A 14310-nucleotide genomic window follows, 5' to 3' on the forward strand; every position below is an offset into this window, starting at 1 on the left:
CTCATCATCCCTGCTGATGCATCCAACCACCGCAGAGTCATCAGAAAACTTCTGAAGATGGCAGGTCTCTGTGCAGTGGCTGAAGTCTGTGGTGTAGAGGGTGAAGAGGAAGGGGGAGAGGACAGTCCCCTGTGGTGCCCCTGTGTTGCTAATCACCTTGTCAGACACACACTGTGGGAGACGTACATATTGTGGTCTTCCTGTCAGGTAATCAACAATCCAGGACACCAGAGAAGCATCCACCTGCATCGCTGCTAACTTATCACCCAGGAGGGTCGGCCTGATGGTGTTGAAAGCACTGGAAAAGTCAAAAAACATGACCCTCACAGTGCTCGCCGGCTGGTCCAGATGGGTGTAGACACGATTGAGCAGGTAGATGATGGCGTCCTCTGTTCCGAGACGAGGCTGATAAGCGAACTGAAGGGGATCCAGATGTGGTCTTACTATGGGTCGCAGCTGGTCCAGGATGAGCCTTTCCAGGGTCTTCATGATGTGGGAGGTCAGTGCCACGGGCCTGTAATCCTGGGGGCCACTGGGACGAGGCGTCTTTGGTACAGGGACGAGGCATGATGTCTTCCACATCACCGGGACCCTCTGCAGACTCAGACTCAGCATAAACAGTTTATGAAAGATTTTAATAAGGTTGCAGCCTGGACTTTGACTGAGCCAATGCAACATCTTTTTTAGCCATTCTGTTGCAGATTTGCTGCCAAGCTGTAGCTATGGGACCGATTACTTCTTATTTGACCCTAAAATACTTTTGATTAGCACAGTGAATGCAAGGTGCACAGGCCCTGTGGCCGCAAAACAGTCCTCAAATTGTTACCCCCCTCTACCACCAACAGCTGGTATGAGATGTTTGTGTTGATATGCTGTGTTTGGTTTTTTGGCAAACATGGCGGTGTGCATTATGACCAACCATCTCAACTTTGGTTTCATCTTTCCAAAGCAGCACATTGTTACACACACATATGTGTGTGTGTGTGTGTGTGTGTGTGTGTGTGTGTGTGTGTGTGTGTGTGTGTGTGTGTGTGTGTGTGTGTGTGTGTGTGGCTAACATAAATAACAACATTAAATTATTATTGTTGTTACTGTTGTTAAGATTTTTGTTTAGCTTTTGTTGATGTTGGACTGTGGCCCATGGCGCTATTGTAATATTTACGTTTTGTATTACCCTTTAATTAGCAGAAAATGATACCATAAATGGCATTTTTATTTCACTCGTATTCCTGTGCATCTGTGCTAATCCTGCAATGATAAATGTCTGTTACAAGATATTCGCTTTAAACTTAAAAAAAACAAACAACTTTTGTTTGTTTTAACTATGATCTTCTACATTAATAATTTATTGCCTAATATTACCTAATTTCTTACCTAATCAAGGGTAAACATTTCTCATTCGGATGCTGTAGTTACGTCAGAGGCGGTGTGAGTTAAACTTTTAGTACTTAAAGCTAAAAAAGTTTGGGGTTATATCTCATATTATTCCTTTAAATTTGAAAAGGAACGACATCACATCACTAAAACCAGCAGGTGTCAGCTGTTACTAAAGAATTCCGACTTCGGTCAAGCCAACTGTGAACTACAAAATGACGTGTTTGCGTGGCTAAAGTACGGAACGCCGATTGGACCAAACTCGCTGAAATTACAGTTTGATAACAGAGCAGCTGGAGAAGGAGAGGAGGGAGGTGGAGATGGGGGAGATGCCTCTAGGACTGAGAAGAACACAACTTGTACTTAATTATTGGGCAAATCTTCAAGGCCATGGACAGGATCACCCACCACAAGCAGTTCTTAACCCTTGCTGGGAGAAAGGAAGGTGGAAATCAAAGAGCTTTGGGTGGATTGTGGGTGGAAGAGCAAGTGAATTTAAACTGGATCAGTTGGACGAGTTTCGTTACCAGCAATATCTCCCTGGATACTTCCTGAAGCCATAGTTGATTTCACTCTACTGGATAAGAAGACTAAGGATGGGGCATTTATTTTAAACTCCTATACTGTGCAGGCTTACATTGACCAGTTTTATGGTTGTGTTCAATTATATACGGATGCATCTAAGGATTCAGCCAGTCAAATTGGTGTAGCAGTTGTGGTCCCAGAGTTCATGGTTAAAATAGAAAAAAGGATCACTGATAGACTGTCAGTATTCACTGGAGAACTGCTTGCAATTCTGTTGGCGGTTCAGTGGGTGGAAGATATGAGGCCATTAAAAGCTATTGTTTGTTCAGAATCAAGAGCATCATTGCTTAGTTTACAAGGTAGTCACTCAGATGTGAGAGCAGATATTCTAGCAGAAATTCAGCAAACACTGTTCAGGATAAACATGATGGGTCTTACAGTTGTGTTTCTATGGATTCCAGCCCATTATGGAATAATGGGGAATGAAATGGCAGACAGAGCGGCGAAGCAAGCCACAAAACATGGGACAGTTGACCTGGCTGTTAGTTTTGGTCAAGCTGAAGTGAAGAGTATCATACGGCAAGAAATGAGGGGTAGATGGCAAAAGCAGTGGGAGGAGGAAAGGAGAGGATGGTGGTTGTGTACAATACAAAGGGGGGTAGGAGAAATGAGGACCACTGGAAGGAGCAGGAGAGAGGAGATGGTCATATCGAGATTGAGATTTGGACATACTGGGTTAAATGCTACATTATTCTTGATTGGGAAACATAATCAGAATCAGAATCAGAATACTTTATTAATCCCGAAGGAAAATAGGGAAATGTGCCTTCTGTGGAGACACAGAAACTATAGAGTTTGTGATATTGCACTGTCCGAAATATCAGGTGGAGAGGAGACAATTATCCCAAAACCTTATTAATATGAAAATGAAATTGGATCTGGTTGACCTATTGCAAAAGGATTCTGGAAGTAAGAGTTACCAGGCTTTATTTCAGTTTTTTAAAGCGGGAAGAGTGTTTGAAAGGCTTTGAGGTGTTTTTTTCTTTGGGGGGGGGGGGGGGCGTCATTCCAGTTCACACTCCATACTAGTGGTGGCGGTAATGCACCAATCAGTTGTTTGCCAACCGCCAATAACATTTAAGAAGAGGAAGAAGAAGGGGAGGCGGGACTCGTGTACGGTGGCGTTTTGAGATTTAACTCAAGGTTAAAGGGCAAGCTTCTGGCCATGAGAATTTTAATAGGTATGTACAATTTTTAAAAAGTTACACGTTTTTTAAAGTTGCTCGGAAAGGTCAGAGTGACATTACGCTTTCAGATAGCTTACAGCTAATGTTTACGTTGCGGCCAATAATGAAGTGCCTTATATCCATTAGTGAGTTTGTACTTGTGCATTATGTTGGGCTGTAGCACTATTGTGAACAGAGCCTGGGAGCTTTGAGAAAGCGTGCTAAAACTGTGTGCTTATGGTGTGTTTCATAGTTGAGTTTGCTCAGGTAATGCACAAAGCAATGTTTTGTAAGCATGTACAATACGCATGCGCACCACGCATGCCTGACTCACCTAATTTTGAGGGTTTTTTTTTTTAATAATTTTGAAGCGTTTCTATGTATTTATTTAGTTGTTTGGTTAAATAATAGAAATATTTCTCTTTAAGTTAAACTGCAAAAACGAGAATAAAGTTGACCCAAAGCCACCTTAACGTCATGAGCAAAAAGGGTTTTTTGAAAGTTGCGACTTTCCTTTGTTACAGCAGTTAAAACTGAGTGTAATTTTAAATTTAACGTAAAACGTTAAAAAAAATTAAAGCACGATATGATAAAATAAATCCGATTTTAAATCTTTATACAGTACTTTCTTTACACACTTGTACGAATCACAGTTTCTAAGTTGAAGGAAGTGTGCGGCTTTTGTTTTTCAGTTTGTTCCTTTTGATGATTTCTCTGTCTGTTGTGTTTCTTGTAGGAGGGGGATCTGGCTTCGTTGGCCGTGAGCTTACCCGCCTACTTAGGGACAAAGGTCATGAGGTGACACTGATATCCCGCCAGCCTGGTCCAGGGAAGATAACATGGGTATGACCTAAAGTTAATACAAAGTAAAAGGGCAAACCTAAAGCTCATTTTAGGACCTGTTGATTCATCACTGTTAACGAAACATCATACTGGAGCTGATGCCTGATGGTTTGAAGGACTGAAATTAGAGAGGGAGAAGAAATTTATTAATCCCTCGTGTTGGTTCCTCCGGGAAATTCAGTATGTACAAACTGTACAGACAGAGACGTACAAACTGATAAATGTGGAAGGGGGATAGTTTACAGATCCAGTGACATTTCTAAACATCTTTATGTTTCTTCCTCTCTGCTCCTGCAGGGTGAGCTGGAGTCTCAGGGTCTCCCACCGTGTGAGGGTGCCGTCAACTTGGCTGGAGAGAATCTCATAAACCCACTGCGATGGTGAGAAATAAATAATCAAAGAGTCCATCCTAATATCTGCAGCATTTTAATGCATTTACAGGGATTGTCACTGTTTCTTCCCTTGGGTTCTGTTTTGAAGGTGGAATGAAAGCTACAAAAAAGACTTGTTCTCCAGTCGCGTTGACACAACTAAAGCTCTTTCTCAAGCCATTGCTGCTTCCTCCAGTCCTCCTCACTCTTGGGTGCTGGTGTCAGGTGTAGGTAAGCATTTAATAAGTGAGATTCTACTCAGCACAGCAGATCAGATGAACTCATTGATAATATAGATAGTAATTCTATTATTGCTTTTCCATTGTTTGTTTTCATGACACAGCTTGCTATAAACCCAGTCTAACAGCTCAATACACAGAAGACAGTGAATGGACTCCGTTTGACCTTCTCTCAAGACTTGTCAAAGAGTGGGAAGCAGCAGCACTACTTCCTGAAAATGTGGCAAAAACCACCAAACAAGTCATCATCCGGCCTGGTTTGTATACGGCACATGCTTATGTTTATTGTCCATCCTGAATCTGTCTAAATCAGGGGTGGGCAACTCCAGGCCTCGAGGGCCGGTGTCTCTGCAGGTTTTAGATGTGTCCTGGAACCAACACAGCTGATTTAAATGGCTAAATTAGCTCCTCAACATGTCCTGAAGTTCTCCAGAGGCCTGGTAACAAACTAATCATGTGATTCAGGTGTGTTGTGTTACCCAAGGTAAGATCTAAAACCTGCAGGACACCGGCCCTCGAGGCCTGGAATTGCCTACCCGTGGTCTAAATGGATCAGATGAAGGGCCACATGCATCTCTCTGGTCCTATGTAAGGTCTTTGCTGGATTTTTTTTCCTATTTCTTAAGAACATGGCTTTCAGATCCTGTTCGTCTGCTGTAGATGGTTTCTTTAGGCCTGCCACTTCTCCTTTTGTCCTCACGTCTAGTTTCTTCATAAATTGTAAGTGTAACCTGTAGTTCACACTGCAGGTGTTAATGCTCAATTGCAATTTTTTGATCAAATCCGATTTCTGGTTGTTCACACTACAAATAAAATGTGACAGCAAATGCGCTCTAGTTTGAACGGTTCATGGCCCTCAAAGTGGTCCACATGCACAAAAGAAGATGTCACACACAACGCGCTCTGTTTGCGGAAGTAAAAATGGCGGCTACAGAGCTAGTAGGTGTTGTTGCAGCAGTCTATCAATTTCTGCACAGTCGTAACCGACAGAATTTTGACAAATTAAATAGAGAAAGAAGGAAACAGAGAAAAAAGAGAGCCCGTGCTTTAACAACGGCCGCCATGCTTTCTCGTTTGTCTTCTCTAGCGCTGATAATTGGCGTCCGTCTTGTGTCAGTGATGTAAAAGACAGATTAAATGCAAAATGACCATTCAAACAGCAGTCGCTTTCTAAAACATCAGATACGTAATGGATTCAGTACCACATACGAAAGTGACCTAGGTCGGATTTGAAAATATTGGGTTTGTGCCGTTCAAGCTGTCATACCATGATCGGATATGAGTCGGATAGGATCAAAAAAAGTCGGATTTGATGCGCGTTCGCCTGCAGTGTGAACATAGCCTAAGTGTTCTGCTCATAGTTATTTTGGAATCACCAAAAATATAATTTTTATGCCTGTCAAAATATGTTATCCTTGGCATTTTTCAGAGATTGACTAAATCGACTTAAAGAAATGTGGAAAAAAAATTTGTTTTTATGACTGGCTTCTAATAACAAAGTGCCTAAGGATACATTTTTAAAAACAGTGGTTCATTTCTTGAATTGGGTGCCTTTTTCATGCTTGAATGATTCACAGGTCAGTGTTAACTGGTTTAACAAACTAAAGAAAGTAATTGGGGCAAAAACCTTTCCTTTGAAGACGATCGGGTACAAGAACTAGAATAAAAAGAATGAAAAGGCTACCACCATCCAAAGAAAAACTTTAAAAGACCATCAGTCTGTTAAACTTTTGCATTTTGTACATGCATACACAACATGTGAAGATTTAAAGTATCTTATCTCTGTATTACTTTTTATCTTTTTCAGTTTTTATAGCATGAATTAAAATTTTATCTCGTGGGCCATTTCACGGCAGATAATCTGACTAGATTGACTGAATGGACAGCATAAGCTTGAACTAATGGTTTTTCAGTTATAAAGAGTGTCCCAGTAAATCATCATTAAACAAGTTAAAATGGCTGCAGTGAAAAACATGTGCTTTCTTATTTTCCATGCATTCCCCAGGGGCAGTGCTGGGTCGTGATGGTGGGGCCATGAAGCAGATGCTGCTGCCGTTCTGGCTCGGCCTCGGGGGTACCCTGGGATCTGGAAGACAACCATTTCCCTGGATCCACGTTTCAGACCTGGCAGGAATCATTGTCCGCGCACTGGAGCCCCCTGCTGACACTCCACCCTCCTCATCACCACAAGTGTTCAACGGAGTCGCGCCGGCTCTCAACACAAACTATGAATTCACTAAAGAACTGGGTCGGGTCTTGAGGCGGCCCACCATCCTTCCTGTACCTGGCTTTGTCATGAACGCCCTGCTGGGTTCGGAGAGGGCCGTGATCCTTACTCAAGGCCAGAAAGTCATACCTAAGAGGACTTTGGAGTCTGGATTTCAGTACAACTACCCTGACTTGACCTCCGCTTTGAAGGAGATTGTTAATTAACAAGAGAGTACGGCGGTTCATTTTTACTGTAATACAAGAATAAACAAATATGAGGCTAAACGAGTCATTGAAAATGAATCCCAGGATCATGACTCAGTAAAAGACTGTTGTAAATTACTTATTCATCAGATCTGTGTACTGATGAACTGTTGTTTCTCATATTGCTAAGGAGCAGTTATGGGATCATGTTTGAAAAACTGTTTTAAATAAAATGTCATGCTTTGCTTTAAAGTGTTTCTCCGCATTCGGGACAATAACAAGCGGCTTTAAGCCTTTGCTTACATTTAGAAAGCACTGGGACATGATTGTTGATACTGAAGTGTTTCTGTAAAATAAATCTGACAGAGTTGAGTCTTGATAACAGATGTGTCTAAACTTTCTCCTTTAGCAGCTTTTGCTCCTTTCGTTCAAACTCATGAACAGAGCTACAGAAGATAATCTTGGATGGTTGTACATCTAGCCATTAATGCTGCAACTAGTGACCGTGTTTGTTATTAACTCCTAATTAATGCAAAAAAAAAAATTGTCAGTGACACAGTGGTTAGTAATATAAATAACCACATGACCACATTACAGATGGTGAAGCACCGAAACAATTATTGGAGCTACAGGTCATAGCCTGGAGTCTTTTTTTTGTTTTGTTTTGTTTTTTTAAATAGTCGTTTACATAAGTCAATCAAGTTTACTGGATCTTTTTTGTGGCCTGCAGTAAATTAAAAATGTTGCTGAAATCTCACTTTGAGTCTCACAGTGTCACTGAATTAACCTGCAACACGGAAACGTGCAAAAAGAAATTTTACCCTTTTTATTTTAAGGCTGTGAAATGTTATGTTACCAAAAAAAAATACATAAAGCTCATGTTATGTATTGTTCTGCTGAATAAACAACTTTAAGGTTTGTTTGGACCGCATTGAAAATGAAATGCTTCAAGGTAAATTCAATTTCAAAATACTTTTTAAAAGACATTTCAGTCCAAAGAGCATCACACTTAAAAATATAATGGTTTATTGGAGGTGGTACACAATAAAGAAAACTGCAGAGAGGAAATGTATATGTAATTTGCAGCTCCTTTGTCTATAAATCAAAGTATTATCAGTTTCACGATGTATCGTATGTTTCCACAGTCTGTCTTTACGGCTGAATCGTCACTCTGAATCACTGTTGACGTCTTCCTCTACACCCCGAATGATCGGCATTTGATCTCCCCAGTCACTGCTCCGAGCGCAGCGGTACATATCTCTGATTAAAATGACATTGAAATAGAACAATTAAACAGAAAAAATCCAATACAAAACAAAACAGTCAAATAAGTCCATCAGTGACAATAAAACAAACAACAAAAAGCAATAAGAATATCCAGCAACCAAAGGCTGCCTGTAGCACAGAGTATCGATTATTATGACATACAGAAGGTTTACAATGAATTTCTGCTCCATTTGGTCTAGTTCTGACACATTTTCGGATCACATAATTCAGAATTATAGCCAAATTTGATCAGCAATTCCCCAGTTTGAAGTCCAGGCAAGCCAGATCTTTTGCTGCATTTCCTTCCCTCATTCTCTCTTTCTGTATTTCCCGCATCTTTCCTGCGTGCCTACCTGTGTCTAGGAAATCTTTAAACACCCGAGGAGTTTTGTTAATTTTAGAAAACGTTGTTGATGAACTGCGTGGCCCCACACTGAATCAAATTCAAACAGTACGCAGCCCTAATAAGCATTTTAATGACATATTTCTTCTTAGTTTATTTTAATGCACCTGGTCCCTAACATCATATCCTAAAAACCCTATGGTATCCGATCTGACCTAGAGTCTTAATATCTCTGGATTCAGGACTGATATCCTCTCGATTATAAAATTAGACTTCAAACGTTTCTTTTTGATGAAACCTGAGCAGAATTTGATGACCCTGAAGAATCCTTTTGTCAGACTGCTGGGGGACTTCCCATGATGCACTGAGCAGTTCTTCTTCACTCTCTTCTTTTCCCTCCCAATGCACTCACCTGTCACTACTGAATGTCAGTACCTTTTGTCTTCTCTCTCCCACAGAGTGCATTTTGTCTTCATCTCTCTATGCCAGAGATGGGCAACTCCAGGCCTCAAGGGCCAATGTGCTGCAGGTTTTAGATGTATCCTTGAGCCCACACAGCTGATTTAAATGGCTAAATGGGTCAACATGTCTTGAAGTTCTCCAGAGGGCTGGTAATGAACTAATCATTTGGTTCAGGTGTGTTGACCCAGGGTGATATCTAAAACCTGCAGGACACCAGCCCTTGAGGCCTGGAGTTGCCCACCCCTGCTCTATGCTAGCATTTAAGGAAAAGGACTAAACCTATTCTGCAGCTGATGAATTTGTGTGACACTGATTTTTCTTTTTACCTGCTGTGTTTACGGGCTGTCACCACCATGTGCTGTAGCTGTCCGTCTGGGCAACACATGCGACAGTGGACATGCCTCGTTCTGCGCAGCACTGGTGCAATCAGCCTGGCCCACTCCACACCCTTTGTGCCTTCCTCCACTGCTTCTGTCCGCCTCAAAATTAGGTAGCTGAACTTCTCGATCTGACGGTCATTGTGCTGGAAAAGAAAAAAAAAGGGTTGATATGGAATTCATTCAGCATTTATCTGAAAAAACACAAAACAAAACATGTTTGCATATATAGCACCTTCTGTCAGCAACAAATATAAGACAAGTGTAAATTAATAATACTTAAAAGGCAACAAGAATAAAAAGTTATGAAGTTAAAAATAACGAATTCAATCCAAGATAAAATCTTGGCGCAAGACTTTGTGTCTTTTATGTTTTACATGCTATTAAATAAATATGAGTTTCCTGATAATATACAATAATACGAAACTTCAGCTGCGTTCACAGAAGGGAATGAAGTGCAGCTGATTTTAATAGCAGAGCCTGGTACAGAAGACTATATGTTGTTTTTGCAGATTACACTAAAATGTTTTAGTCTTATTTGGTCTGTTGCTTGGTTTGCAGGACCAGCATTCTAAGAAGAAAAGCCTCAGAACTTCCTCTCCTCCCGTCACCCTTCCAGCTCATCCGAGGTGTTCCCAAAGCAGCTGAGGCATAATCTCGTGGGTCTGTCCCAGAGATTCTCTAAGTAGAATATGCTCAAAATGCCTCACCAAGGAGATGTCCAGGTCATATCCTAGTCAGATCCTCAAAAACCCTCAGCTGGCTCCTTTTGAGTTGCGGATGTACTCTGAAGCCCTCAGAAAGGACTCCCAAATGACAACAGTGAGCCACCCTGCGGAGGTAGTTGATTTCTACTGCTTCTATCTGTGATCTTTTTGTCACTACTTAGAGCTTGTGACCATAACTGTATACCCACCACTGCTTGCCATCTTTCTCTGAGGGCAACTCTAGACTGAGAGTCCAGCCCCTCTCCAGGAGACCTGTTGCAGAGCACCAGCTGTGCGTTGAGGTGAGCCTGACTATATTAGCTGGTACTACTCAAGCACTAATTCACCAGTGTTGTCTTAGGACAATAAGGATAATTTAAAATTCATGCAATGCTGCTCCGGTGGAGTCCAAGAATAAAAAGAAAGAGACCTGGTAATTAACAGATTAGATCCCATTTAAAGTGAAAAGCTGTAAACAGACATAGACAGTTGAGTCTTACCCTGGGTAGAGACAGAGGTTGGTAATGCTGCTGGAAGTTGCAGGGTGTGACGGGCTCATGGGCCAGTTTGGGACACACCAGTTCATGTGAACACTAAAATAAATAAATAAATGAATGAATAGACGCGCAATAAGACTGAGACACTAATGGCTCTAAGTATGACTTTAATTAAATCTACTGGGTGTTAAACTTACTGGAGCAAACACTGATGCTGGCCTGGAGTCATAAACGGTCTTCTCTTGTTTCTGGAGTCAGAAAACCAACAATTTAGTTTGATCAATAACAACTATTGTGAACTGCTGTCTTATCCAGTGTGTTTAAATACCTTCAATAAAGTATCTCTGGCTTCCATGAGTATCTGATGGCCCTCTTTGGTCCCATTTTCCACCAGCACCTAGAACATAAAATGCAACGATTAATAGTTTTTTTTTTCTGTTTCCTTTTAAACACCAGAGGCTCACCAATCATTTTCTTAAGTTGTATCTTTCTTTGATCTCACCAGATATGAGCTTGTCTTTCTCCAAAGAGTGAATGCTGCCTCCTCTCGGTCTTTCACATTTGGCAGCTCTGAGAGGGTAAAAGCTGCAGTGACTAAATCAAACTGCACCTGAAAGGAGAAAAAGGATGGTCAGGATTTCCAGTTGTTGAGATTATCTGGAACATTAATGACAGCAAATCAAAAATATTGGGATTTTCTTTATTTTTTGATTTTGTCTGTTTGTGTTCTTTTCTAGAACAACAACTAAAAATATTTTAAAAATCCATGTATAACCCAGAATTGAAGTCTAGAATATTGCATATACATTTTTAATAACACACTGATTTTTTAAAATTCTTGACAGTGAACACATTGTGACTTAAATAAAAGCTGAGGGAGTTTTACCTTAGGAGAGACAGGGAGAAACTGCCTGAAATACACTTGTTTGATGCAGGGTTCAGCTCTTTCGTCATCACCTGCTCAATTCAAAAAAAAAAAAAAAATAATAATAATAATACAATCCAGTCAGTTCTTATTAACATCTGTATTTCACATAAAGAAACAAAAATAAATTGTCTACATGTGTGTCTACCTTTCAGAAGTTGTTCTGCCAAAATGTTCATTGGCCCTGAGCTGTCCACACACACCATCTCCTTCAAAGAGTCACCCCAGCATGCGTGAGATGCCCTGAGGAAACGGCCAGATTATAAACTTAGTTTAGCTATTCAGACTAAAGCATTTACATGTTTTACTAGTGTTACACACTAACCAGACAACTGTTCCTAACCCAGAACCAAAATCCAGGAGAGTGTGAGGAGCAAAGGAGGGATCCCTCTTCTTTATCTAAATGATGAGGGGAAAAAACTGCAGGTATAACTGAGTTTAACCACAAAAAACAACTTGTGCTTGGATTCAAGCGATTCTTAAAAAGGAAGCTCCCTGTATCACCACGTAAGCCGATCGCCTCCACAGCACTTTGCTACCTCATTCAGAGCTCTCCTCACTGCAGCGTAACCGCCAGCAAGTCGAGCTGCCATGTAGACCACGCCGAGCTCTTCATCGTACCTGAAACACAGTGAGATGCTTGTAAATCTACTGCACGTCAAATTTAAGGACCAAAACTACAACTTCAGGATGGATCATGGTGGAGCGCAACCATTCGCTGGGTTTATCTAAAGAAAGCATCTTAAGTCTGTTAAAGGTATAAAATGTTCAGCATTTGTCATAAATCGTAGTTTTAGCTTCTCCTATTATGGGTAAAAGAGGCTTTTTCTCCTTTAGGAATCAGTAAATATAACAAAGAGGCATTCAGAACAGACTGAAACGTGAAAAACTGATAATGGATAACACTGTAGTTAAATGACATGTTACTTCGTGGGTGCCCAGTGATATGTCGTTCTTCGGAGCTCTGAGAGAACTTTCCTCCTAATGCGGTCTTCCATTGCTTGCTCGTCTATATCTGCAGAATGAATGTATATTTATTTTTTCTAGCTGCTGCATGATATGATCTTGTTGCATGTGTATTATTACTTTTAAAAAAATTATACATATGTCACCCACCTCCTCCCTTTTGCATGGCTTTCTCCCACAATTCTTTCTCCAGGCTCACAGCTTTCTGCCTCAGAGTTAAATCCTCGACCGCTCGTTTCCTGCTCCACAGGAAGTTCGTGAGCTTGTGAATGCGCTCAGGAAGCTGATTCACCTGAGCTCCTACAGATGCAGAGATGGATGAGAGGCAAAGGGTTTCAACCAATGAAGCTGGTCAGAAAGATCTGTTATATTAACTGATTTACCAACACTAAGCTTACTGTGAATAATCGACTGTGCAGCCACGTGGAGTTCCTCAGGTAGCCGTAGAGTTTTCAAGTTGGTCACACCTGGGTGTTTTCTGTGTGGTTCACCCTTTAGGAAATCTACCTGTGGCTGTGGGTGTGTAGCTGCACTTATTGCCTGAAATAACAGGTTTAAATGATGCTGTTTTACTGACCTTTGAATTAAACTAAAATATGATTATATGAGGAAAATAAAAAACAGGAAATCCAATTACAGCCAGATTTTAGAAAAAAACAAACAAACAAAGAAACCAAACAAAATCTGTGTTTCATTTTTTTCAAAAGATCCAGTGGCCACTACATTAGGCACATGTACTGTTTGAGTGCTTGTTAACGTAGGTATTTCATCAGCTAATCACATAGCAGCGACTTAACGCATTTAGGCATGCAAACATGGACAAGAAGACCTATGGAAATTCAAACCAAGCATCAAAATTTGGATGAAAAGTAATTTATGTTACGTGACGTGGTTGTTTGTGTAACAATATACTCGAGTATTGTTGCTGACCATGTCCACCTACTTATGATCACAGTATTCTGAAGGCAAAAGGAGGGCCTATCCAGTGCTAGCAAGGTGTAAATAATGAAGTGGCCAGTAAGTGCAGTTTTAGTTTATTTAATGAAATGTTTGAGTCCAAGGTAACTGGGAACCAGACAGCAGCCTTACTGGCTCCAGTTATAATGTCAGAAAGACATAGCCAAGAGATTTTTTATGCTGAGCTGATAATAACCCCAGAAAATCCCCTCAGTGTAGTATTCAGAGATGTGTTTGGGCAGTGTTTGAATGAACGTAGAAATCATGTTTTACACCAGTGAGAGTTGGCAGCCCTGACATCTGGGGGACAGGTAGAGTAGATTCACGACTAAATGGTGTATATTATGCCAAAAATAAAAAATAAAATGTAAATGTACAGACTGAAACTATTTTGTTCTCTATAGCTTATGTGTCTGACCTCTGCGATTAAAAAGCTGCATTCAGTGGTAATATCAATCCGTACTCACCCGGCACACCAGCATCGCCAAAGGTTTTCTCTGACAGAGAACACAGGCGCTAAATCTACGCGGTACCATAACATCTGCTTCTAACCGTTACGTTTAAATGGCTTAAAATTCAACTTTCATCCAGCCTTCCTAAAGTGTCACGTTAGAATCCCACTAATCCTTCAACAAAATAATTCCGACCACTACCTAAGGCGGAACACTTTCGCCCCTAATCTCTGTTCCCACCTCAGGAGAACAACGAAGAGTGCTACTCCGCCTACTGTCTGTCCAGCATCTGCGACATCAAGTTTACCTCTCGGCCACGGAATAGACAAAGTTGGGACTAAATGAAAACAAATATAAACCTAAATGTA

At 40.9% G+C, this 14310-nt stretch overlaps 2 protein-coding genes across 2 annotated transcripts; one reads left to right on the forward strand and one right to left on the reverse strand.

Moving 5' to 3' along the window:
- The first annotated feature begins 3022 nt into the window (after positions 1-3022).
- On the forward strand, positions 3023-7372 carry sdr39u1 (short chain dehydrogenase/reductase family 39U, member 1). Its single transcript, XM_082512518.1, has 6 exons — positions 3023-3140; positions 3862-3968; positions 4266-4348; positions 4449-4570; positions 4683-4835; positions 6584-7372. The coding sequence occupies exons 1-6, from the start codon at positions 3125-3127 to the stop codon at positions 7009-7011; spliced, it is 909 nt and encodes a 302-aa protein (XP_082368644.1). The 5' UTR covers positions 3023-3124; the 3' UTR covers positions 7012-7372.
- A 621-nt stretch (positions 7373-7993) lies between these two features.
- On the reverse strand, positions 7994-14128 carry mettl17 (methyltransferase like 17). The gene is made up of 14 exons (XM_082512517.1): positions 13958-14128; positions 12932-13073; positions 12684-12833; positions 12495-12582; positions 12107-12188; positions 11893-11966; positions 11716-11810; positions 11529-11599; positions 11145-11252; positions 10971-11039; positions 10840-10890; positions 10646-10738; positions 9388-9584; positions 7994-8250 (listed from the first exon to the last, which is right to left on the reverse strand). The coding sequence occupies exons 1-14, from the start codon at positions 14024-14026 to the stop codon at positions 8157-8159; spliced, it is 1383 nt and encodes a 460-aa protein (XP_082368643.1). The 5' UTR covers positions 14027-14128; the 3' UTR covers positions 7994-8156.
- Positions 14129-14310: the final 182 nt, after the last annotated feature.

This window comes from Aulonocara stuartgranti (genome assembly GCF_965226115.1).
Source record: "Aulonocara stuartgranti genome assembly, chromosome: 18".
NCBI lineage: Eukaryota > Metazoa > Chordata > Actinopteri > Cichliformes > Cichlidae > Aulonocara > Aulonocara stuartgranti.